General features: G+C 34.4%; 1 protein-coding gene and 1 pseudogene across 1 annotated transcript in view; both read right to left on the bottom strand.

Annotated features, from left to right (window-relative positions):
* Positions 1-26194, bottom strand: part of LOC147343960 (protocadherin-15-like) — a 1781617-nt gene that overhangs the window by 9797 nt on the left and 1745626 nt on the right. The window contains exons 33-34 of the mRNA XM_086377653.1: positions 19648-19866; positions 15735-15887 (exon numbers count right to left, since the gene is read on the bottom strand). Of these exons, the coding sequence (XP_086233779.1) occupies positions 15735-15887; positions 19648-19866 (372 nt within the window). The remainder of the gene's footprint in view (positions 1-15734; positions 15888-19647; positions 19867-26194) is intronic.
* LOC147343962 (protocadherin-15 pseudogene) lies at positions 10060-11623 on the bottom strand (annotated as a pseudogene).

Here is a 26194-nt window from a genome sequence, read left to right as displayed (position 1 = left end):
GTAGAAGGAAAGAAATCTTAAAAATTAGGGCAGAAATAAATGCAAAAGAAATAAAAGAGACCATAGCAAAAATCAATAAAGCCAAAAGCTGGTTCTTTGAGAGGATAAATAAAATTGACAAACCATTAGCCAGACTCATCAAGAAACAACGGGAGAAAAATCAAATCAATAAAATTAGAAATGAAAATGGAGAGATCACAACAGACAACACAGAAATACAAAGAACCATAAGAGACTACTATCAGCAATTATATGCCAATAAAATGGACAACTTGGAAGAAATGGGTAAATTCTTAGAAAAGTACAACTTTCCAAAACTGAACCAGGAAGAAATAAAAAATCTTAACAGACTCATCACAAGCATGGAAATTGAAACTGTAATCAGAAATCTTCCAGTAAACAAAAGCCCAGGTCCAGATGATGGCTTCACAGCTAAATTCTACCAAAAATTTAGTGAAGAGCTAACACCTATCCTACTCAAACTCTTCCAGAAAATTGCAGAGGAAGGTAAACTTCCAAACTCATTCTATGAGGCCACCATCACACTAATACCAAAACCTGGCAAAGATGCTACAAAAATAGAAAACTACAGGCCAATATCACTGATGAACATAGATGCAAAAATCCTTAACAAAATTCTAGCAAAGAGAATCCAACTACACATTTAAAAGATCATACACCATGACCAAGTGTGCTTTATCCCAGGGATGCAAGGATTCTTCAATATCTGCAAATCAATCAATGTAATACACCACAGTAACAAATTGAAAAATAAAAGCCATATGATTATCTAAATAGATGCAGAGAAAGCCTTTGATAAAATTCAACATCCATTTATGATAAAAACTCTCCAGAAAGCAGGAATAGAAGGAACATACCTCAACATAATAAAAGCTATATATGACAAACCCACAGCAAACATTATCCTCAATGGTGAAAAATTGAAAGCATTTCCTCTAAAGTCAGGAACAAGACAAGGGTGCCCACTTTCACCATTACTATTCAACATAGTTTTGGAAGTCTTGGCCACAGCAATCAGAGCAGAGAAAGAAATAAAAGGAATCCAAATTGGAAAAGAAGAAGTAAAACTCTCACTGTTTGCAGATGACATGATCCTCTACATAGAAAACCCTAAAGAGTCCACCAGAAAGTTACTAGAGCTAATCAATGAATATAGAAAAGTTGCAGGATATAAAATCAAAATACAGAAATCCCTTGCATTCCTATACACTAATAATGAGAAAATAGAAACACAAGGAAACAATTCCATTCACCATTGCAACAAAAAGAATAAAATACTTAGGAATATATCTACAAAAGGAACTAAAGACCTATATATATAAAACTATAAACACCGGTGAAAGAAATCAAAGAGGATTTCTTTGATTCTCCATCTAATAGATGGAGAAATATACCGTATTCATGGATCGGAAGAATCAATGAGTATACTACACAAAGCAATCTATAGATTCAATACAATCCCTATCAAACAACCAACAGTATTTTTCACAGAGCTAGAACAAACTCACAATTTGTATGGAAATACAAAAACCTCGAACAGTCAAAGCAATCTTGAGAAAGAAGAATGGAAATGGAGGAATAACCTGCATGACTTCAGTCTCTACTACAAAGGCACAGTCATCAAGACAGTATGGTACTGGCAAAAAGACAGAAAAATAGTTATTGCAACAAAATAGAAAGCCCAGAGATAAATCCACACACCTATGGACACCTTACCTTTGACAACAGAAGCAAGAATATACAAAGAGAAAAGACAATCTCTTTAACAAGTGGTGCCGGAAAACTGGTCAACCGCTTGTAAAAGAATGAAACTAGAACACTTTCTAACACCATTCACAAACATAAACTCAAAATGTATTAAAGATCTAAACATAAGACCGGAAACTATAAAGGTCCTAGAGGAGAACATAGGCAAAACACTCTCCGACATAAATAATAGCAGGATCCTCTATGACCCACCACCTAGAATATTGGAAATAAAAGAAAAAATAAACAAATGGGACCTAATTAAAATTAAAAGCTCTGCACAACAAAGGACACTATAAGCAAGGTGAAAAGACAGGCTTTAGCATGGGAGAAAATAATAGCAAATGAAGTAACTGACCAAGAACTAATTGCAAAAATATACAAGCAACTCCTGTAGCTCAATTCCAGAAAAATAAATGACACAATCAAAAAATGGGCCAAAGAACTAAACAGATATTTCTCCAAAGAAGACATACAGATGGCTAACAAATACATGAAAAGATGCTCAACATCACTCATTATCAGAGAAATTCAAATCAAAACCACAATGAGGTACCATTTCATGCCACTCAGAATGGCTGCGATCCAAAAGTCTACAAGCAATAAATGCTGGAGAGGGTGTGGAGAAAAGGGAACCCTCTTACACTGTTGGTGGGAATGCAAACTAGTACAGCCACTATGGAGAGCAGTGTAGAGATTCCTTAAAAAACTGGAAATAGAACTGCCTTATGCAGCCATGAAATTAAAAGATGCTTACTCCTTGGAAGAAAAGTTATGACCGACCTAGATAGCATATTAAAAAGCAGAGACATTACTTTGCCAACAAAGGTCCATCTAGTCAAGGCTACGGTTTTTCCAGTGGTCATGTATGGATGTGAGAATTGACTGTGAAGAAAGCTGAGCGCCGAAGAACGGATGCTTTTGAACTATGGTGTTGGAGAAGACTCTTGAGAGTCCCTTGGACTGCAAGGAGATCCGACCAGTCCATCCTAAGGAGATCAGTCCTGGATGTTCATTGGAAGGACTGATGCTGAAGCTGAAACTCCAATACTTTGGCCACCTCATGCGAAGGTTGACTCATTGTAAAATACCCTGATGCTGGGGTACTGGGGGCAGGAGGAGAAGGGGATGACAGAGGATCAGATGGATGGATGGCATCACCGACTCGATGGACATGAGTCTGAGTGAACTCCGAGAGTCGGTGATTGACAAGGAGGCCTGGTGTGCTGTGATTCATGGGGTAGCAAATAGTCGAACATGACTGAGCGACTGAACTCTAACGATGCAAAAAACAGAAAAAAATTTACTACCATTACTGAATTTCTTCCCACTATGCCCCAGTTGTTGAGTTAGAGGTTTATATATTTTATATTACTGCCAACATCCCATAAAAGATGAAATCAATGAGCATGAGGAGGATGTGAAGTTTGACTAACGCTTTATATACAGTAACTGGCATTTGGATTTCAACTCTGAGGTACCTGATTCAACAGTCTATGGAGAAGTATTCACATAAATTTTTAATTTATTATTTTTTTAATTGTATGGTATGTGGGATTTTAGTTCCTTGACCAGTGATTTAACCCAAGTCCCCTGCATTGGAAGGTAGATTCTTAACCACTGGACTACCAGAGAAGTCCTTCTACGGAAATTTTTTATAAAATTCCTAACATTTGAATATTTCTGCCACTGACCTCTCAATTTGGGGAGTGAATTCTATCCACAAAATGCCTGTCTTTAGCAAAGTTAAGATTCTATTGTTGAGAAGCAGCAATAAACAGAGTACTTTTTTTAAGTGGAGATTATAAAATTTTACATTTTCCAAAGGAAGAAGGTATTTAAAATTTGCATTACTTTATTTCTTTCAACTTAGGAAGTATATAAAGTAATAAATAAATAAAAATGACATGCATTTATTATATAACTCAAAATATATTTTCTCATTGCAGGAGAAAATTTCATAAGGTATTTTAAAATAGACTGCCCAAAGACAGTATTCTGAATCACATTTCAATGATTAAAGTCTGTTTATCACAACCAAGTTTCTACCTTTGTTATCTCAGCATGGTTGTCACCATTATTTCTCAGATTTTCCCTGACCTAAATCTGATCTCAAGAACAGTTCTGATGAATCTAGACTCACTGACAAGCAGCAGATCAGGTTCATGACTTGTCTCATTTAACGCTTGTTTGCCTTTAATATAAACAAAGGTCTTTATTTACCTGATTTCCAGAGAGTGAAGCTAAAAATTTGGAACTTCAGTCACCAGAAAGCAGAAGGGAGTTGAGTTGCTTGCTTATTTGCTTATTTGATCTAATTTAAAACCACCTTTTCTTTGCCTTGTAAAATTATGTCATGCTGTAGCCACACACTCTTGCCCACATGTGAAATAGGCCTCAAAGTCACATTAAGTATGTTGAGGACTCAGTGAAGGTAGAAAACAAAAAGAAAATTGATACCTCTGGTTTAAGAAGAGAAGGCCTCAGCAGTTGTTGTTGCTGCCAAAGGAAATTAGAATAGAAAAAGGTTTAGGAAATAATTCAGGTGGAAAAAGTAGATTATGATTGAAAAGAGAGAAAAAAAGGTCACAGCTTAAAACCGGTTACCTTGGGATACAATTTATTAGTCATGTGATAGCTATTAACAGCATTAAGTGATATTTTGACTATTTATTTTGGAACATAATTAATGTGCTTTAATTTCATCATTGTTTCAATTAACATCAAACTTAATAATCTTAATAAATAAAAATCTATAAATATTTTTTTGGGTTAAGCTACATAGCAAAAGAGTCATTTATGGTTCTGAAGAACTTTAAGTATTACACAATTCATTTTAACAAATTTAACCTTGTTTTAAATTGTCCCTTTTTTTCTCCCCAGTCACATTTATATACAATCAGGTTCATTAGGAAGAAGGGTAGGGCACACAAAAAAATGATATGGTTCTAATGAATTTATCATTATATTCAAGACATGCTCTCATTTTTCATTTTTACAAAACGTGGATTGTTTGAAGTCAAGATTTAAACATGTTTTCAGAAATTCTTCTGTGATTAAGGAAATTGTTCTTCCTTAGTTTTTGGAGACCACTTCTCACTGCCTCCTCACTTTACCCACATTTTTTAAAATACACTTTCTACTGATCTGTTTCATAATAATCTGTACTATAACTAGTTGAAAACATACACAGATTCAAATTTTGGCTTCTCAACTCTTGAAGGGAATGGTTATACAACATAAGTCATAAAGTAAGCATTGGGAATGTAGGAAGAGAAGTTCTAGGAAATAACCCTACCAGTGAGCCAACTGCTTAAAATGGCCAATAGAACAACTGTTTGACAGAAGCGATAGATATTCCACAGTACAGATGTTAGTGTGACAGTACAGTTAAGGTATTCACTTAAAGGGGTAGGAGGTTGAAGTTAGAGATATTCTGATTCAATCTGTAAGCTGTTATAATTATCCCTGAAAATCATTTTTTTGTTAAATGCATTCATTTTGATTTCTAAATAATCTAGGACTTATGCATTCTAAACCATTAGCCAATCAGGGCATATGCGTATTTCATTCTCTTTACTGAAGAGCTATATGCTAACTCATACTAAATTTTCAGTAACTCATTGATAGTACCACTTACAGTGTAGTTCACCAAATACTATTGGTCAGAATACCCAGTATCTTCTCTGCAGACCAAGAGTCAAATTAACACAAAAAGCCATACAATAGTCTGACTTGTTTTTAACTCTAAAACCTCAAAAGTTGTAAAAGTGAATATTGGACTGATTTTTTAAAAAGTTTCTAAATTAGAAACAGTGTTCTAGCTTAGATTTATAGCCTTAGAAAAAGGAATTTGGGGGGATGTCACAATATGGAGTGATAATAATTCTAGAAAATAGAAATTTATCTTTGAAAAGGTAAACAGTTTATCTGTGTTCACTTATTGGCTTAAAACCTAGAACAAAGAAGCAACAAACATATAAGAAAATAAATAGCAAAACATACTTATAAGTTTTTTTTAAATAAACAGAAATACCCTAGTCTTGAAAGAGTGTAAATCAGTCCTGCCTGTAACATAAATATTTTTCCAGTAACCTTGATGTAACATAGCACCATAAAACCCTTACCTCTGATGTATAACCTCTCCTGCAAGGCAGAAATGAAGAAATCAGTATTAAACACCCTGGATTTACAGATAAAATAGAATTATAGATGAAGGTAATTTAAGAAAATCATAGAAAAATTGAGAAGGTGATTTTTTCTCAAAAATTGTCTCAGGAGAAATATATTTTATGGCAGTATCAAAACAGGAAGATCAAGATTTTATGCCTACATTATTAAACACAATTATCACTCCAGACTCTCATGCCATCTGAAAACTAAACAATACACAATCTGTATTGACTCTGTTATGATCAGTTAGATTAAAAATATTCTACATCATGTCTGTCCTAGACCAGTCTTGATATGTGTGATACTCATTTGGGGAAAAGATATGCTTGATACATGAAAAAAATATTGGTACAGGACAAAAAATATTACCTCCATGGCTAGAACATATTCTTTCAAATGTTTGTAAGATTTTTTGTTTTGTCAAATTTTCTAAAAATAATAAATGCAAAATAATGACTAGTCTTTAAATGCCAATTATGTTACTAGACATGACATGAAAAAGATTTTAGAAATATAATAGCCAAGCATTCAATATTACATAGAGATTTATGTAGTTAAATGGACTATAAGTTGTTGAAACATTTGACTGTACTTGAGAGGGAAAAAAGTATGGAATGTTTTCAATGTCATTAATTATGAAGATTTTTATTTATTATTCATTAAACACTTGACCTAAAGTATTACACTAATGCTGTTGACCATGCTATATGAAATTAATAAATAACTGCAATGAAAATTTACTATGAACACTCTCTAAAGTCCAGCAAAAGAATCTGTAGAAAATTTATTTAAAATATTCCAAGGACTTTACAAGATAAATCTGCTTATTTGAATGCATCTTAAGTGATTATAAGGCATTGTTGATTTAATAATGGTTATCTGGTTGGTAATAATGATAATTTAATGCTTATACACATATATTGCTGTCAGCAATTTATTGCAATAGTTCTGTCTTATCTGTGGTTATCTATCTGTGGTTTCAGTTACCCGTGGTCAACCATGGTCCAAAAACATTAAATGGAAAATTCTAAAAAAAAATTTGGTATGTTTTAGACTGCATTCTGAGTAGCATTATGAAGTCTCACTCCATTCTTCTGTATCCCTCCCAGAACATGAGTGGTCTCTTGGTCCAGTATTTGAGATTTCAGGCACCCATTAGAGGTCTTGCAGGATGCTTATGTTGTATGGTTAAATAGGGGGATGATAACCTTAAAGCATTTAAAAGTTGAGACATTTTCAACTTTTACTCAATTTGTATGTTTTAGAGATATATAAAGTTGAGAGCTCATACTTAGGTTTTAATAATGACTCGAGTCATAGCCAATAAAACCTATATTTCATTTTCCAGGATATTTAAATTGCCTCTTTTCATTGGCATTACATTCCATAAATGTAGGAAATAAAATATCAGTAGATGAACTATACTATTTCCATTAACCTTTTTCTTGCCTTTTATTTGGTTATTTGTATTGTTTTGTCTTATCTCAAAGGCAAAACATAACTCAGAAAAAGTAAACAACAGAATCAATATGTATAGTTATCTGGTATTTTCAATTAACATGACTTCTTATTAATCCTTATAAAACCATTCATATGACACTCATGCATCTTTTCATGTAGTTTATATCTAATATGTATTAATTTTTCATTTTATACTCTTTGTATGTATTATTGTTTATTTTTAACAATAAGGAAAGTGTATGTTAACAAGTTATAACTTTTAATAAGGTACCTAATAATTTCTTCTGCACTAACTGAATCATAATAAATGCAGAAGAAAAAACGATATTCTTTTTTGGAGGTTTGCTGTCAGGTTGCGTGAGCTTAGGGGTTGTGGTGAGAAATAATATTTTGAGTGTATACCAGAATATTTTTAGATCTCAAGTAGAAGATGCTTTAATTGACTTTATGATGAAGGAAACTTCTACATATAATGTGTCAATGAAAGACTAGATTAAACATAAAACACGGGAATGGATGTTTCATTTGCAAAGTATGAAATATTAATAACAATTTAAAATTATAAAAAGGTTATGAAAAAGGACAAAGTAACAATTTAATAAGGCTATATACCTACATAAAATTGTTATTTGGACTTCTTATATTCTTTGGTAATCATTTGGAGATTTAATTATCAAATAATTCTAAGGCATTATCAAGAAATTTCTTTTCCATTTCCAATGGCTGATACAAAATAGCATGAAGACACACACTCACATTAAAGGTTTATGCAGTTGTCAAGAATACCTTGTCAGAGTCCGCCAAATAGCACAAGTTCTCATGCATATGACCAGCTGCCAACAAAAACTCCAACTGAAGTTTTTCAGTGAAAGAGAGAAAAAAATCATGTTCAAGAACCCCAGGAAAAAAATTGCTGTTGATTTGGATGAAAAGAATCTGAAGCAGAGGATCTAATGAAAATAGATAACTTTATAGTCTTTTATTTGATATCGTTAACTGGTGTGCTAGATCAAATTCTTGAAGAAATTTCACATGATATGAGTTAAACAAAACCTATGAAATGATGCATTCATTGTAGGGCTCTAGATCTAAATTAATAACTTAAAATGGCAATTATCAAGAGGACTTTGCCTATATTTGGAATTGTGTTTTCTCTGTGCAGACATATCTCCTAAAATATTAAAACTGGAGCATATAATAAGCAATTACGCTTGTATTCAAAGTGAGGATTTCAAGTAAGTAAAATTTATTCTGTGTGTGAGATGGAAAAAACAAAGTAATTACTTGATGGTTGAAGATAGCTTTCATTAGGATAGAAAGATGGTACTTAGCTTAGTTGATGCCTTTAAGAATTTAACAAGTTGAGCTCTAAGATATAAGAACAACTATTGAAATTTTTTAGAGTCTAAATTATTTTCTTTGCCTAAAATAAAGAGGAAAGACATATATAAAACTGGTGACAGTTCACCAGATATATTTCTTCTTGATTTCTATTTAAATTTTTTATATTTCATTCATGTTTACAGGCTAAATTTGGATGATTCATCCATAGCAATTAAAAGTAACTAGGAGAGGAATATATGTATATCTATAGCTGATTCACACTGTTGTACAGCAGAAACTAACACAACACTAAAACAACTATACCCTAATAAAAACTAATTTTAAAAAAAGTACCTAGGAATAAAACCAATTATGCACTTTAAAAAATTTTAGTAGACAATCATGTTTTATATTATTGATAGACAATGAAAAATATAATTTTTAATGATGAAATAGTAACTAAATTCATACTAGATAAACTCTGTAGGTATTTAGCTAACTTTCTTTTAATGAAACTGATTAGAATTTATTAAACCGGAGATAAAGATTATTTTTGAAGGAGACTCAGATAAAATTATAATTAAGGAATGATATAATAATGTGAACAAGCAAAACTAAAGAGCAATTCATAAACATTTGTGGGAACAATGAAATGTCTTACAAAAGTCAACAATTTAAGATTTATTTCCATTATAAAGAAAGGAAGAGAAAACACAATGGGAAATAAATAGAATAAGACAGCAATTGAAAAAAGTAAAAGATTTATCAAATGTATAAGCATACTAGTAAGATAAAAGCAAGCCAGAGTAAAGGATGTTCTTATAAGAAAACAATGTCTACATCTATACCTGAGATTTATTTTGGAATACCATAATGTCTGTCATCTCCTACATTTTTAGATACATAACATTTTACTTTGGTATATTTCTTCTTACCAAACACATAGGCTTCAAGGAAATAGCAGAACATATGATATCATTTTTTAGCTTATTTGTAACAGTCTGCTGTCTTCCTGGAACACTCATATAAACTATGATCAAAAGTAAATGTAAAACTTAACATGATAAACAAGCCATTGGTTTAAATTGGATATCTAACTTTCATGCCCATATATACCAACTGAAAAATAGATTGAAATTACTTACTTTTTAAATAAATGTAGACAAATAATGCTACTTCGTAGTTAAGAAAGTTAAGGGAACTCTATAATATGAGTTAGTAATGATGAGATTAATAATCTTTTAAATTAAAAATGAGGAAAAACCAGCATTGCATTGAATTTAGGGTAAAAGAATAGTATCTTCTTTAATGTCCAAATTTGCCTCCACTAGAAGGTTATGGTCAAGAAAAGAGTTGTCCATTTAAAACTAAAAAAGAAACATTACAGTGAAGTAGTAGAATGACTGTGAGACTGTTTTTCAATTCCTTCAACAATATTGTGCAAATTCTCCTGGTTTTGTTCAGATGTCATTTCCGTATTTGTTGTCTCTGAAGGACAACTCATTTGAAGTTTTGAGAGTTGTGCTGGTGGATTATTTTTTTCTATTTGGCTGTACATGTTAGCCACTGACTTTTCCAGTTCTGCTAAGTTTTTTACATGTTTGAGAATGCCTTTTGGTTCTCTTTGAGGATTTGCATTACACAGTGTTGTTGATGTTGACAACTGTATCATAGAGGATTTCACTTCCTTGGCTGGTGTCACATTGACAGTACGTTCAATAGCTGGTGTAAACGCACACGTGGTGGATGGAACTGACATTGAAGGAGGCAGTAACGAAGGACGAGGAGGAGATGCTGGAGGAAGAGGGGGAAGTGAAGGTAGAAAAGGTGGAGGAGAAGTAGAGCAAGGAGGAGAGGGAACAGAAAGTAGAAGATGTGGAGGAAGAGGAGGTGGATTAGAAGGAGGAAGACTGGACACAGCCAAAGGAGTAAGGATATGAGGCCTAAGAGGAGGAGAAGGAAGAGGAGGAGGAGGGGGAGGACAAGAAGGAGGAGGGGGAGGAGAGGTTTTTGGTGGACAGGGAAGATTTTCAAAAATGTCCGTTTTGGTTTCAAACGTCATCAAACAAATAGGTGTCTCTCTGCTAAGGAACTCAGAATTTAAAATGCAAGGCATTGAAGGAGAAAGTTCCAAGGAACAGTCAGCAGGAGAAACAACAACATTAGGTTCTGATTTGAGTCCCACAGTCCTTGAAACAGTTGGCAAAGTGGAGAGAGAGCAGTGAGACCAAGGAGAGGAAAGCGAAGAGTCTGAAGGTAGAGACTGCAACTGCTCCGTTCCTTTTATAGTCGGTGATTCACTTTCCCCTGTTTCCTCTTTTTCTGTTACATCTGCATCTTCGACTGTAAGCAAGGGACTACTGTTACCTCTTTCGTTTGGATTGGTTCCAGTGCTTTCATTTTCAGCTTTTTGCCTGTTGCTTTGCCACTGCTTTAGAGCTATGGTTTCTGATCTATCAGGAAGTTCCCACATTGGTTTCCTAGGTAAGCAGGTTGGGCGATTCCACATCCTCTGAATCTTTTCCCTTGGGCCCCTCAGAAACTCATTCTTGGCTTGTGTTTTGGGTAAAACTGACTTAACAAAATCTGTTCTTAGTAAAAAGTCTGAATTTGTTGATCTTTGATCTGTGTATTCCTTGTAAATGGTACTGTGGGCATTTAAGGCATCCTCACCAGACATCAGTGTGAAATCTCTTGCAGACCTGGGCCAGCTGTTCTTAAGAGATCCATCTACGTGAGTCTGCTTGTGAGCCTCAACAGTGCTGGAAGAAAAGCGCTGATGTTTCCTGTCTTCTGAGACTGATCTATTTTCCCTGCTTTGTTGGAAATGGTAGAGAAGGAAAAGACTTGAAAGAAAAGAAGATAATGAAATGTAAGGAAACAGGTAGTGAAATAGCTTTCATGAGAAAGATGTTTTTATGGTTCTCATTACTACTTCAAAATATAAAAGGCCAAATAACACTAATCTACTGAAGCAAGCCATTACTTTGATGTTTCTGTTCTCAAAAAGTCAGGCCAGGAAAAGCTAGAGAGCTGGGAATAGCATGAAGAAGTTTCATTTAAAAAAAATGTGTCAATCCACACACTGATTTTCTTTCTCTCTTTCTTTTTTTAGTTAGTTTGATACAGTGAAGTTTCCATGACCACACATAACAGTTCTCTCAAGTATAAATCACAAGTTTCCAAGTTACAGAACAACATGTTGGGCAGTGGCTTTATATCCTTTGCCTTGGTTAAGACTGATCAGAATTGACTGTTTTAAGGAATGGAACCTTAGCTGTATCTGATTCAGTACCTACTCATTATCTCTTATCTTAGTAATTCTGTCCTGGAGTTAAAAGTACTCTCCTATATGAGATAAAGCTTGCAAGAGAATACAGAAAGATGTTCTGTTCTCCAGATTAAGAGAATTAGTCTTTGGACAGATGGGACGGTTTCTCTCACAGAGTTCTAAATCACAATTGAAAAATTGTATTTAAGAATCTTGATAGAGATTATTTTCTTCCATTTTAATTTTATGCTTAATGATTCAAAAAGCACTATAAATATTACAAATAAGAAAGGAGACTTTTGGATTTCTTTTGAACATGATACAGATCAAATTTTAGGCCACACTTTAATGAAAACATATACTATTATAGTGATAGTTTTGATATCACTGAAAGACTTGCTCAGACATGGTCACTGAATTATAGTGACTGTGAGTCATAAATAAAATGGAATAAGTCAAAGAGCACAAATAAGTGCCTCCAATGAGAGTACTGGGACCCTTCTCCCAGAAAGACAGGGAGACTTGGGGTTTTAAATAGTCTTTCATTCGACTTTGCTTCTCAAGCTCAGAGTAACCAATTCATTTTTATCATCATTTAATATTTACGCACATAGTACAGATGAAATCAAAGGAATTTCTAATTAAAATGTAAAAGCTACATTGAAAAATCAGGATGAAAGGTGAGACAATATAATGATATATAATTATTGTGTCATTTGGCAAAAATGCAAACTGCAAGAGAGAATTCTCACAGGTGGTCAGGATCTCCTGAATAATTCAGAAAGTGGAGACAACTTGGATTAAACAAACAGCAACTGCTTTTCAAAATCACAAAAAGTAGTCTTTAAAAATCTGGTTGACATATAGCAGTTGTTTCTGTGTAAATACATTCTTGGATTTATTTTTCTTGGAAAGAACTATCTATTCAATGATACCACCTCATTTTTGATGGAAGGATATCCATAAATATTTTTAATAAAAACAAAGAGAATTTTTAAACTTTTCTTCATAAGCAGACATACTATCACTGGGAATACATTTAAACCCATGCAATTTCAAGATATAAAGAAGGAATGCAGTATAGAAAATATAACTTTCTTTTTAAAAGTAAATGTACAGTAAAAGATGAAGATTACTGTATATAGAGCAAAACAGCACTTAGTCTATTCTATTGCATCTTTATTTTTTCTAATGCCCTTGTATTAGAATGATATTATTTACTTACTTATGCCTATGTATCCACAGGTGAGAAAGAGAAAACATGTGATAGAAAAAAGAAGTTTTAACTATAGTTAAATTGAGATGGTTATGAAAATATTAACAAGAATATGCTTTATACTTAATACTCATATCAAAAGAGAAGATGTATGTGTCATATTTTTATTTATTAATATGACTAATTTTAATAATGCTTTAGATAAAATCATATGACATTGATTTGGTTGTCTTATGACATAAAATTACATCTAGCTATCTATTGGGTTGGTTGACAAGTTCATTTGGTTTTTTCCATAACATCCTATGGAAAAATCCAAATGGATTTTTTGCCCAGCCCAATATCTCCTATATACAGTTAAATTCACCTCTATTAAACATGCTACTGCTACTGCTAAGTCACTTCAGTCGTGTCTGACTCTGTGCGACCCCATAGATGGCAGCCCACCAGGGCTCCCCCGTCCCTGGGATTCTCCAGGCAAGAACACTGGAGTGAGTTGCCATTTCCTTCTCCAATGTTAAACATGGGTGATTCTATTAAACATGGGTGACTTCAATTCTAAAACGGAATTTTAAAAATGAGATTCTAAGAATTGCTTCTATGTCTGAAGTGAACAATTTGTCCACATTGATTTATAAAGAAGACATAAGTCTCATTTAGAAGGAATATGACTTCTACAGAGTTAATATTCAGTCTACACTAAGTTGTTAATTATTTGTGAAACTTTTTTTTTCCAAGGTACCCTTTGTCTTTTTAAAAAATAGTTGATTATAATTCATTTGAAGATAGCTTATTTTATAGTAGTTTATGACTAGAATTTTTGCAAAAAGTTTTTGAATAGATAATTTAAACATTTGTCAAAGACCATTAAACATGTAAAACGTAAAAACTTCAACAAACAGAAATAGGAATTGCAAAATCCTCTACTATCTATTACAATTTTTCAAATAAAAATAGTCCCTAAGCATTGCTATTTGAAAATTATCACCACCTCACTGACTGATTCCCGGTGATGTTATAGTATTCCTGCTTTTGTTAAATAGAAATTAGTATATAACCCTTGCTAATTTCAAATAAAGCACATTCAACTTTACACATAAATCTTTTTTTAGTTTTGAACGTGTTTAGAATCAAATCTTATTGGCTCAATTCCAACATTCACCAATAATTGAAAAAGAAACCATCATTCCAACTTATACAAAAGGAAAAAAAGATATTTAAAACATTAATCCTATATTATTACTCCAGAAGTAGCATGTGAGGCATTAAGTTCTGTTAAATTCAACTTTAGCATTCAGTTTTAGTATTTTAAAAACTATTTTCAATATAACCTATATAATAGTTAATAATATTGATACATAGGTTTTCATACAATTTTCCCATTAAAAGATAAATTTCATAATTTTTGAGGCTTGCTTTATTCCTACTAGTAAATGCTACAAATGTAACACAGTAGAATTTGTTTTAGTCCCTCAATTCCACCAAATTTCAGTTAATAATAGTTTTCCTGGATTTAATTTAGTCATATTCAAAATTTTATAATATCCTTGGTTGTTTTGCATTTCATGTTGATATATCTTGAATTTTTTTTAAAAATATGGACAAGTTGCTGCTGCTGCTGCTGCTAAGTCGCTTCAGTCGTATCCAACTCTGTGCGACCCTATGGACAGCAGCCCTTCAGGCTCCACTGTCCACAGGATTCTCCAGGCAAGAATATTGGAGTAGGTTGCCATTTCCTTCTCCCAATATAGTCAAGTTAAATATCTTCAAAAGGAATCAGGTTTGAGGTAGCATCATTAAAGACACTATAAAGCCATAAAATCTTTTAGGAATAATTTAAATAATTTAAATTATTAGGAATAATTTTTCAAAATGATGATTTAATATTGATTAGCAATTGCAAATAGTCCAGGAGAAATACTGTTATAACAGCATTCTCATTTGAGAGAAATATAATGAAAAGAATATTCCTAAGTTATTATATATGTGATATTAATTATTTTCATTCAGATTTTAATTCTATTTTATACCATCTTAAAATAGTATCTTAGAAAAGTCTATTATTTTAGACCATAGAGTGGATGTTTGATTACCAAACAGGAGTCGGCTTTTGGTACCAAACCAGGAATTACTATTTTATGACTGTGCTTTATTTTCCTCATTTTTTATGAGAAAAATATTTTCATAATTTTTAATTTGGGGGAAAATCCTTGATTCTGAAGATTTAGAAATTAAATATAATGCTCAAGCTACTCATCTGCAAATGTCTCCTCAAACTGAAAACTTCTTTCCTGTTACTCAGTTTTTATTATTATTATTATTAATGTTCTTTTGTTAGTTTTTTGGTTATTACTCTCCAATTGAACTTTCTTAGGTCTTCATCTTAACAGTTTTATGTTAAAAAATGTAATAAACAAAATAGGCTGTAAGCAGTATTTCCACATCAAGTTGAAATTTAATACTCACCACACAGCATCCATCAAAACCCATTTATTTCTAGAAGTCCCTGAAAGGTCTACTTACATCGTGCTGTCCCCGAGTTCTTCATAGAGATGAGCACCGGGAGGCGGCGGGGGTGGCGGGGGCATGGCCACTGGTGTCGGGGCTGGCGCTGCTGGTTTAGCCGCAGGCAGGGCGGACTGGATTCGAGCTGTCTTGGTGCACTCAGCTTGGCGTCTTTGGTAAAGTAAGGAGGTTTTGTAAGACTCATTTTAGAAATCATATATTTATCAATAGGCTACCTTTCAATAATAAAGTCCAGTTATCAGAGGAACTCAAAATTTTTTACACAAATATTTGAACTTACTAAGTAATAAAATTATAAAAGCGTTCCTACAGAGTATCATTTACTTAAACCCCCTTCTCCTTAGTTCTTTAAAATGTTTAGTCCTTGAAAAATGGTAAATTCAGTAGAAAAATTTGCAAATTAAGTTAAATGGTAATATTAAATGGAGAAGGAAAAATATTTATAACATGTGATTTATAATTGGTGGTTGTTTAATGGATGTCTTTCATAATAAGGCATGTAAAAGATACATATACATGCTAAGTTATTTCAATTGTGTCGAACTCTTTGCGACCCTCTGGACAATAGCCTGCCTGGTTCCTCTGTCCATGGGATTCTCCAGGCAAGAATACTGGAGTGAGTTGCCATGCTCTTCTCTAGGGGATTTTCCTGACCAGGGAATGAGCCCAGGTTTCTTATGTCTCCTTCATTGTCGGGTGAGTTCTTTACCACTAGCTCTGCTTAGGAGCCCATAGAAGATATACAATCGGCTTTTATTATTGGTCTTCCATCTATTTAAAGAAAAGTTATTTTGTTTAAAAATTATTTTAAACCCATTTTAGATACTACAGGTACTGTGTAGAGGTGCATGTTTAGGAGAGATTTGGTTAGCTTTTATTTTCTTTGGATTCCAAGGAATGCCTGTGATTCTTGCATTAGAGCAAGGCTGCTCTTTTTGACTTTCCTGGATACTGATGTTAATTCTTGCCTCAAAACCGAAATCCCAAAGGGTGGCGGATATCAGGGCAAACTTTTTCCCATTTCTTCCTCTTGTATCCATTTGTCTAATACTAGTTTAATTCTATATACATAAACCGCAAGGGCTTCTCTGGTGGCTCAGACAGTAAAGAATCTGCCTAAATGTGGGAAACCTGGGTTCGACCCCTGGGTTGGGAAGATCCACTGGAGGAGAGCATGGCAACCAACTCCAGTATTCTTGCCTGGAGAACCCCCATGGACTGAGGAACTTGGCAGGCTATAGTCCACAGGGTCACAGAGAGTCGGACATGACTGAGCAACTAGGCACACACACACAGACACAAACCAAAGGACGTGCAACTAAAAACTAGTTCAGATATAAAATACAAATATGAAGTAGAGAAATAATACCTGGTTCTGGGCAGGCTGACTACTTTATTAGCATTATCTGTTTTTTTTCTTTTCATATCACATAAAATCATATGCAACATATTAGTAATTATACTTACACTTTAAACCTGTTTGGGAAAGCAAATGAATAGGAAAAAATGAATAAGAAAAAAAGAGAAAGCTACATGAGAAACACTGCATTCATAATATTTTAACATCTGAATTAATCTAAATTATGAATAATTTATGGGTTAAACTCATAATAACACAGACTTAATGACATTGTAGGATAATTAAGTCTTTCAATTCAGAAAGTGAAAATGGTAAGCACTTTATTATTACTGTCACCGTCCTACAAGCTGTTAAAACATTTATTGCAGGAAAACAAAGAAACTAGTTAGAATAGGAAACACTGGATTAAAACATGCATATGTGAGTTTTTCCTCTGATAGAGAAATGGAATATTAAAGATGCTCTGATCTTTATAACTGGCATTTTGGTTTACTATGCTTGAAGACTATTAAAGAAATGGAGTCAGGCAGCAAGCCCCAGTTATACTCATCCTCACTTTGAAGCTGAAGCTAGAATTGGAAGGTGACAAGCTTGGATACTAAATTTGTGACACTTTCACATTTGACTCATAGTTTTCCATCCACAGCAAATTTCAAAGAAACATCTTAAAATGAAAGAATTATCATTCATTCCAATCTATTTATAAGCAGAAAATGAAGGTACAAAAGTTAGATTTTAAAATAATAGAATTTTACTTTATAACACGTTTACTTTTGTTAATCTACAAAAAGAGTAACCAAAATTTACTCTTAGATTGTCAAGCTGATTACTGAATTAAAAACCAATAAATTAGCTTTAAAATATTTAAATATTAAGGATTTTAATATTTTGTTAAAATTCAGACTATTTAGCATAACATCCAGGATGCTTCAGTTTTGATCACTGCCTTCTGTGCCAAGTAAAAGAAGTTTTCTCACTTATTTTAAAGCTAGCAGGATATAATAAATCTCCTTTCAGAAACAGTTGGATGAAAAAGTAACTGTGATACAGACATATTTAACATGAAGATTAATATTGGATTTATAGTTTAATAATCTAAAAATGTGTCCATTATTGTTTGTGTACAAGCTTTAGATTTGGCATATCAGCTTATTTAAGCACATACTGAACTCCAATATGTCAACCTAAATGTTATATTTGCAATTTCTCATTGCTTTTGTGACAGAAAATATTCCTATAGTATGTTGATGCACAGTACACTCTTCAACTTTCAAGCTGGAATTACCTTACTTTATTTAATTTAATAGAAAATCCTCATTGTTAGAGAACAAAGATAACAGTTTAAGATTATGGAAGGACTTTTTTAGTCCTTTCCCTGTAGGTATTTTAAATGATGAGTAGCCATTCTGCCATTACTTGTTACGTCAAGTAATTTATATGATTTATGATTCCTGTCTGTTAATTATTTTCATTTTGTGGCACCCTCAGGGCTACCTCTCTTCTTAACCTATTCCACAGTTTGTTGTTGTTGTTGTTTTTTAGCACTTATCATCAACAGTTGCTGCTGCTGCTAAGTCGCTTCAGTCGTGTCCAACTCTGTATGACCCCATAGACGGCAGCCCACCAGGCTCCCCCGTCCCTGGGATTCTCCAGGCAAGAACACTGGAGTGGGTTGTCATTTCCTTCTCCAATGTGAAAGTGAAAAGTGAAAGTGAAGTCGCTCAGTTGTGCCCGACTCTTAGCGACCCCATGGACTGCAGCCCACCAGGCTCCTCGGTCCATGGGATTTTGCAGGCAAGAGTGCTGGAGTGGGTTGCCATTGCCTTCTCCATCATCAATAGGGATATACTTAAAAAGCACAGCCCTCTATCACAAAGTTCCCCATATCTAGTATCAAATTTAAAAAATTGCTTGCTAGACTATTTTAAATATAGATGTTTAAATTAGCTAAAATTTACTTGACTACTGTAAAGACCCTAAACAAGAAAAATATAGATATTTTAAATGAATGTATTTGTCTATAGGGACTAGAAAAATGTAAGATTTGTACAGCTATAATATAATGTTAGAAGTTACAATATAGACTCTATCAAGGCTACCCAAGAAAGATGAAATCATATGGGAAATTATATATGCTGTGCTATGATTTTTTCAAACTGTAATATCTGCATAGGGATAAGTTTGACAGTATGGATAAAGACCTAGCCTAACCTTCCTTTGCAACTGTGGTATCTGTATATGACATTCCACTACTTTTCTTCCCAAAGCTCTTAACCTGATGAAGAGCATAAATGAAACCATAGGAGGTAACCTCATATTCCTGGCAGATAAGAATATTTTAGCACAGGAACACTGAGAAATCTGTGAAAAATATATTGAAAGTTTGTAGTTTTCCCTTAAAGGAAGGTTATTTGGCACAAGAAAAATACCACACTCCCAGAATGTTTGCACCATGAATATTTTACAACTGCAATGCTATTTTACCAGAGGCAAGTTTTTGATATGCCTTCTTGAGGAGCTGTCCGTATTTCAGCAAGTATCAATACTTACTGTCTGTAGCTGACCAAAACCACCAAGATGGCAGGAATACAGCAGAGGATGATGATGAAGGCCAGAGCCAGGAGCGCCCCTTCGGTATAGCCGAGACTTTCTCCTCGCTTTTTAATGCTGGTCACTGCCTCTGGAGTCCGGATCTCCAGAATGCGTCCTCCTTCCCCATAATATGGCTGAAAGTCTTTATTGATATCAAGCAGTTTGCCATCTAAAAATCTTTATTGTTAGATAAACAGTAAAATCAATATTAACAGAAAAGGCCTTTTAGTAAACAAAATATTTTTGGTAATCTCTTTTAATATTTTGTTTAATTATAACATAAGCTGAGTCAGAAATCTTATTATGAATAAGAAAAGTGTATATAAAAAACAAGAGCAGTAGAGTAACAGTTCTATGTGCACATATCAAACATACTTATAACAATGACCGTTACTATGCTTATAGACTTAGCAAAAGTAACCATGTTATTGAAATTTATATCACTATGTTGAGATTATTTAGAGTAAGTTATTCAGGTGGGATAAAATATAAATTCTAAATTATATGGTACAATTTAAAAATAGCTTCCTGCATTTTGTTTCTGTGGTTCTCAAAATAATTCTGTAAAATAGAACCTTAATACTGATTTACTGCAGACCACAAAGTCACAAAGTTATGGAAACTAATCTGAGATACCAAACCAAGTCTTCATAGTATTTAATTAGGTTTCACCAGACCACCCTAAATGTCGACACTCTCAAATCTCAAACCAAAATACTTTTATGGGAAAGAATGAACAAATTAAAAGGTTTGTTTCTGCCTAGAAAAAGAATACTAAATAAACGATGCAGGCAGTAAATCAGTGCACTCAGGATGATAAGAATTGGTGGTTCATTTATCTAGTGCGTGCCGGCAAAGTCCTTGTCTGACTCTGCGACCCAGGCTCTTTCACCTGTGGGATTCTCCAGGCCAGAACACTGGAGTGGGTTGCCACGCCCTCCTCCAGGGCATCTTCCTGACCCAGGGATAGAACCCTCATCTCTATGTGTCCTACACTGGCAGGCAGCTTCTTTACCCACTAGCGCCACCTGGGAAGCCCAATTTATCTAGTAGTTCTTGTAAAACGTTTCTCTAAATAATGTATTTCCAACTATGAGTATTGTGTTGGGGAGAAGAATTAAGGAATAATTGTTACTTAATTTAATTAGACTGAACAATTTTTTCACATATTTTATGCTGTAATTAGCAGGCATTTTTTTTTAAAGATTCCTCTGCTGCTGCTGCTAAGTTGCTTCAGTCGTGTCCGACTCTGTGCGACCCCATAGATGGCAGCCCACCAGGCTCCTCCATCCCTGGGATTCTCCAGGCCAGAACACTGGAGTGGGTTGCCATTTCCTTCTCCAATGCAGGAAAGTGAAAAGTGAAAGTGAAGTCGCTCAGTCCTGTCCAACTCTTAGCGACCCCATGGACTGCAGCCTACCAGGCTCCTCCATCCATGGGATTTTCCAGGCAAGAGTACTGGAGTGGGGTGAAAGATTCTCAGGAACATTTAAATGATCTTTTACATATCCTATAATATTCATATAACAATTATGTTCTGAAAACCACAAAACCATAAATGTCTTAGGTATTTGTATTTTAATTTCTTTTTTGTTGTTGTTGGCAAAATAATGTCTCTGTTTTTTATTTTTTTATTTTTGGCCCAAATCATTTTATTTTTTTATTATTTTTTTAACTTTACAATATTGTATTGGTTTTGCCATATATCAAAATGAATCCGCCACAGGTATACATGTGTTCCCCATCCTGAACCCTCCTCCCTCCTCCCTCCCCATACCATCCCTTTGGGTCATCCCAGTGCACCAGCCCCAAGCATCCAGTATCGTGTATCGAACCTGGACTGGCGACTCGTTTCATATATGATATTATACATGTTTCACTTCTATCCATAAAAAATGAAATGTCCTACTATAGAAAATAGAAAAGCAAAATAGTTCAAAAAGCAAAATTACTCAAATGCCCATAATGCAAAGATAATAGCTGCTAATATTTTGCACACTACTCTTTTTTTTTGCTATTAATAAACATTTTTATATATTTGTAATTACACAGCACATACAAAGTGAAAACATCATGTTAAAAACATGTTTTAATATAAAATACTGATGTGAAAAATACAAAGAAATGTGAAAGAAAGATTTAAATGGCTCAAAATTTCACCATCAAATAGTAACTGAAGATTGCTATCCTTGTGCATTTTACAGGCTATTTCTTCCCTTTTGATACATTTTATTCTAATTTTCCAAGTGACTGCGCTGACTTTAAATCTAGTTAAACATGCTGTTCATAGCTTCTTTACAGAAAAAAAAAAAAAAAAAAGATGCCTGATATCAGATAGGAATCCTTGGATAGTTTATTAATCTTTCAATTTAGGAAATCAAGGCTCCAAAATCACTGCAGATGGTGACTGCAGCCATGAAATTAAAAGACCCTTACTCCTTGGAAGAAAAGTTATGACCAACCTAGATAGCATATTGAAAAACAGACACATTACTTTGCCAACAAAGGTCCATTTAGTCTACGGTTTTTCCAGTCGTCATGTATGGATGTGAGAATTGGACTGTGAAGAAAGCTGAGCGCTGAAGAATTGATGCTTTTGAACTGTGGTGTTGGAGAAGACTCTTGAGAGTCCCTTGGACTGCAAAGAGATCCAACCAGTCCATTCTAAAGGAGATCAGCCCTGGGTGTTCTTTGGAAGGAATGATGCTAAAGCTGAAACTCCAGTACTTTGGCCACCTCATGCGAAGAGTTGACTCATTGGAAAAGACTCTGATGCTGGAAGGGATTGGGGGCAAGAGGAGAAGGGGACGACAGAGGATGAGATGGCTGGATGGCATCACCGACTCAATGGACATGAGTTTGAGTGAACTCCGGGAGATGGTGATGGACAGGGAGGCCTGGCATGCTGAGATTCATGGCGTCACAAAGAGTCAAACACAACTGAGCAACTGAACTGAACTGAATGATTCAAATAACTCATTTCAGTTTTAAAGCTATGCAGGTTTTTATTCAAGTTAGCATACTATAATACAAGGCAGTTAGGATGCGTGTTTGTTTTTATTTTTTACAAATATGCTTTAGTAGATGAAAAACATACTTTTCATATCAATTTTTCCTAGATCATTTTCAGATATGTTTGGGAATACAATAAAGGTTTTTCCATTGCTCCAAGCACTAAATTGGAATGGAATTGCACAACACTTTGTTTGAATGTTTATCAGATAAAACAAGAAATTCCAAATGAAGTACAGATTAAGAGTTACATGACAAGAATCGTATTATTAGAAACTGGGAAGGATCAGAAGTAGACAAAGAGCATAAATTGCAGGGAAAAATGATTCCTATCATGAGGACAACAGATCACTATTCCATTGGATTTTTACTGGATTCTCATTGATATCCAAATCACATAAAGGGAGATTTATTAGTCTTTTTACACTACAATAATTCCATTATTTAGATATTTATTTTGGTTGATTTCTCAATTTAAGAAATCTTAAGTATTTTTTTACTAGAGGAGAGCATCACATTTGAATCCAAAACTGACTTAGAATAGCTTTTTGCTCTATATATGAGCAACAACTTGTCTAGGCAAAAATCCTTGAGGCATAACATTTTCCTTAAAATATTGTGAATTTGATTCCATTGACTTTTGGCATTTTCTCATACAGATGGAATTTAAGGCATCGATTTTTGTTCCTTTATGATTAAGTCATCTTTACTTTTGTTTCAATAGTTCTAAAACATACTCAATTGCTTTTAAAGGACATGTGACAAGATTTTTCATTGATTCTGCCTGTGATGTAATGAAATCTTTCAATAATATTTTCGTGTTTTGTTTCTGTGATAACTACTACAATTTTTTACCTCAGCTCAGTTCAGTCGCTCAGTTGTGTCCAACTCTTTGTGACCCCATCGACTGTAGCACGCCAGGTTTCCCAGCCCATCACCAACTCCCAGAGCTTGCTCAAACTCATGTCCATTGAGTTGGTGATGCCATCCAACCATCTCATTCCCTATCATCCCCTTCTCTTCCTGCCTTCAGTCTTTCCCAGCATCAGGGTTTTTTCCAGTGAGTCAATACTTCATATCAGGTGGCCAAAGTATTGGAGTTTCAGCTTCAGCATCAGTCCTTCCAATGAATATTCAGGACTGATTTCCTTTAGGGTTGACTGGTTTGATCTCCTTGCAGTCCAAGGGACTCTCAAGAGTCTTCTTCAACACTACAGTTCAAAAGCATAAATTCTTCAGTGCTCAGCTTTCTTTACAGTCCAACTCTCATATCCTTACATGACCACTGGAAAAACCATAGCTTTGACTAGACAGACCTTTGTTGGCAAAGTAATGTCTCTGCTTTTTAATATGCTATCTAGGTTGGTCATAACTTTTCTTCCAAGGAGCAAGCATCTTTTAATTTCATGGCTGCAGGCACCATCTGCAGTGATTTTGGAGTCCCCCAAAATAGTCTCTCACTGTTTCCAGAGATATGTGTAATTATCAGGCTGTATCTTGATTGTCCTCTAAGTTTGTTTTTACCTCTTTTATCATTTTTTTTCTTTACCTTAGTATGCTGTGAGCTTATATTTATACTTCATTTTGCCAATTTGATTTTCATATGCCTTTTCATTACAGGCAAGTCCAAATTTGGATAGTCAATGGATTTTAGAAGATTTTCTCCCTAAAGATGGAAAAATGTAGCCCAAACAAACTTCAGGGTTTGTTTGTTTGTTTCATATTTTTTCTGATTTCAGGACTAAGAGCTCTATTGTCTCCCAAGATCCATGTCAATCCTTGAAGATGAAATCTAACTGACCTTCTCTGGAATGTGCACTAATCCACATGTAGTCAATGTGAGCAGAGGAAAGGCATACTCCAAATGGCCTGAGGGTTCCAGCCTGCTACCATGTGGAAGAAGGTCAACCACGCTATTCTTTTGTGGAACATTTTTTACCAGAAAGAGATAAAGATTCAGGACATGTTAAACACATATACCATTTGCCTTATATGGTCTTGTTTTCTGTTGGAAATATTTAACTGTTTTCCAATGGTTTCTATAAGAGAATTATTTTCAGAGATATAGTCTACCTCTGAGTCATCAGAATGTTATGTCTTTTACTTTGTTTTTCAGTATTTATTACTGATACTATTTTTCTCCTTGCTTACTTCTTTTAGGCAGGAAATAAAGCTGTCAGATTCAAGATCAATAAAGACACGATATTTGTTCTTTATTCTCATCCATAGTCTACTTAGCTGCTTGTCAAAATCCTTTTTAAGTCTAAGGGTGAAGTGAACAGATCCCTTCCTAGCATTTCAGTTCAGTTCAGTCGTTCAGTCGTGCCTGATTCTTTGTGACCCCATGGACTGTAGCATGCCAGGCTTCTCTGTCCATCACCAACTCCTGGAGCTTGCTCAAACTCATGTCCATCAAGTTGATGATGCCACCCAATCATTTCATCCCCTATCGTCCCCTTCTCTTCCTGCCTTCAGTCTTTCCCAGCATCAGGGTCTTTTCCAATGAGTCAGTATTTCACATCAGGTGGCCAAAGTATTGGAGTTTCAGCCTCAGCATCAGTCCTTCCAATGAATATTCAAGACTGATTTCCTCTAAGGTTGACTGAGTTGATCTCCTTGGAGTTGAAAGGACTCTCAAGAGTCTTCTCCAACAACACAGTTCAAAAGTATGGATTCTTCGGTGCTCAACTTTCTTTATAGTCCAACTCTTACATACATATATGATTACTGCAAAAACCATAGCTTTGACTAGATGGACTTTTGTTGGCCAAGTAATGTCTCTGCTTTTCAATATGCTATCTAGGTTGGCCATAGCTTTCCTCCCAAAGAGCAAGCTCCTTTTAATTTCATGGCTGCAGTTACCATCTGCAGTGATTTTGGAGCCCCAAAATATAAAGTCTGTCACAGTTTCCACTGTTTCCCCATCTATTTGCCATGAAGTGATGGGACCGGATGCCATGACCTTAGTTTTCTGAATGTTAAGTTTTAAGCCAAAATTTTCACTCTCCTCTTTCACTTTCATCAAGAGGCTCTTTAGTTCTTCTTCACTTTCTGCATAAGGGTGGTGTCATCTGCATACCTGAGGTTATTGATATTTCTTCTGGCAATCTTGATTCCAGGTTGTGCTTCATCCAACCTTGCATTTTGCATAATATGCTCTACATATATGTTAAATAAGCACGGTGATAATATACAGCCTTTATGTACTCTTTTCCCTATTTGGAACCAGTCTGTTGTTCCAAGTCCAGTTCTAACTGTTGCTTCTTGACCTGCATACAGATTTCCCAGGAGGCAGGTTTGGTGGTCTGGTATTCCCATCTCTTTTAAGAATTTTCCACAGTTTGTTGTGATCCACACAGTCAAAGGCTTTGGCATAGTCAGTAAAGCAGAAGAAGGTGTTTTTCTGGAACTCTCTTGCTTTTCAAAGATCCAATGGATATTGGCAATTTGATTTCTGGTTCCTCTGTCTTTTGTAAATCCAGCTTGAACATCA

The sequence above is a fragment of the Bos grunniens genome, chromosome 26 (assembly GCF_055505025.1).
Source record: "Bos grunniens cultivar Pamir isolate PY7600 chromosome 26, Bosgru_T2T1.0, whole genome shotgun sequence".
In the NCBI taxonomy this organism is placed as follows: Eukaryota; Metazoa; Chordata; class Mammalia; order Artiodactyla; family Bovidae; genus Bos; species Bos grunniens.
Note: the sequence above shows the minus strand (reverse complement) of the source record. Positions and strands in the feature narration are given on the sequence as shown.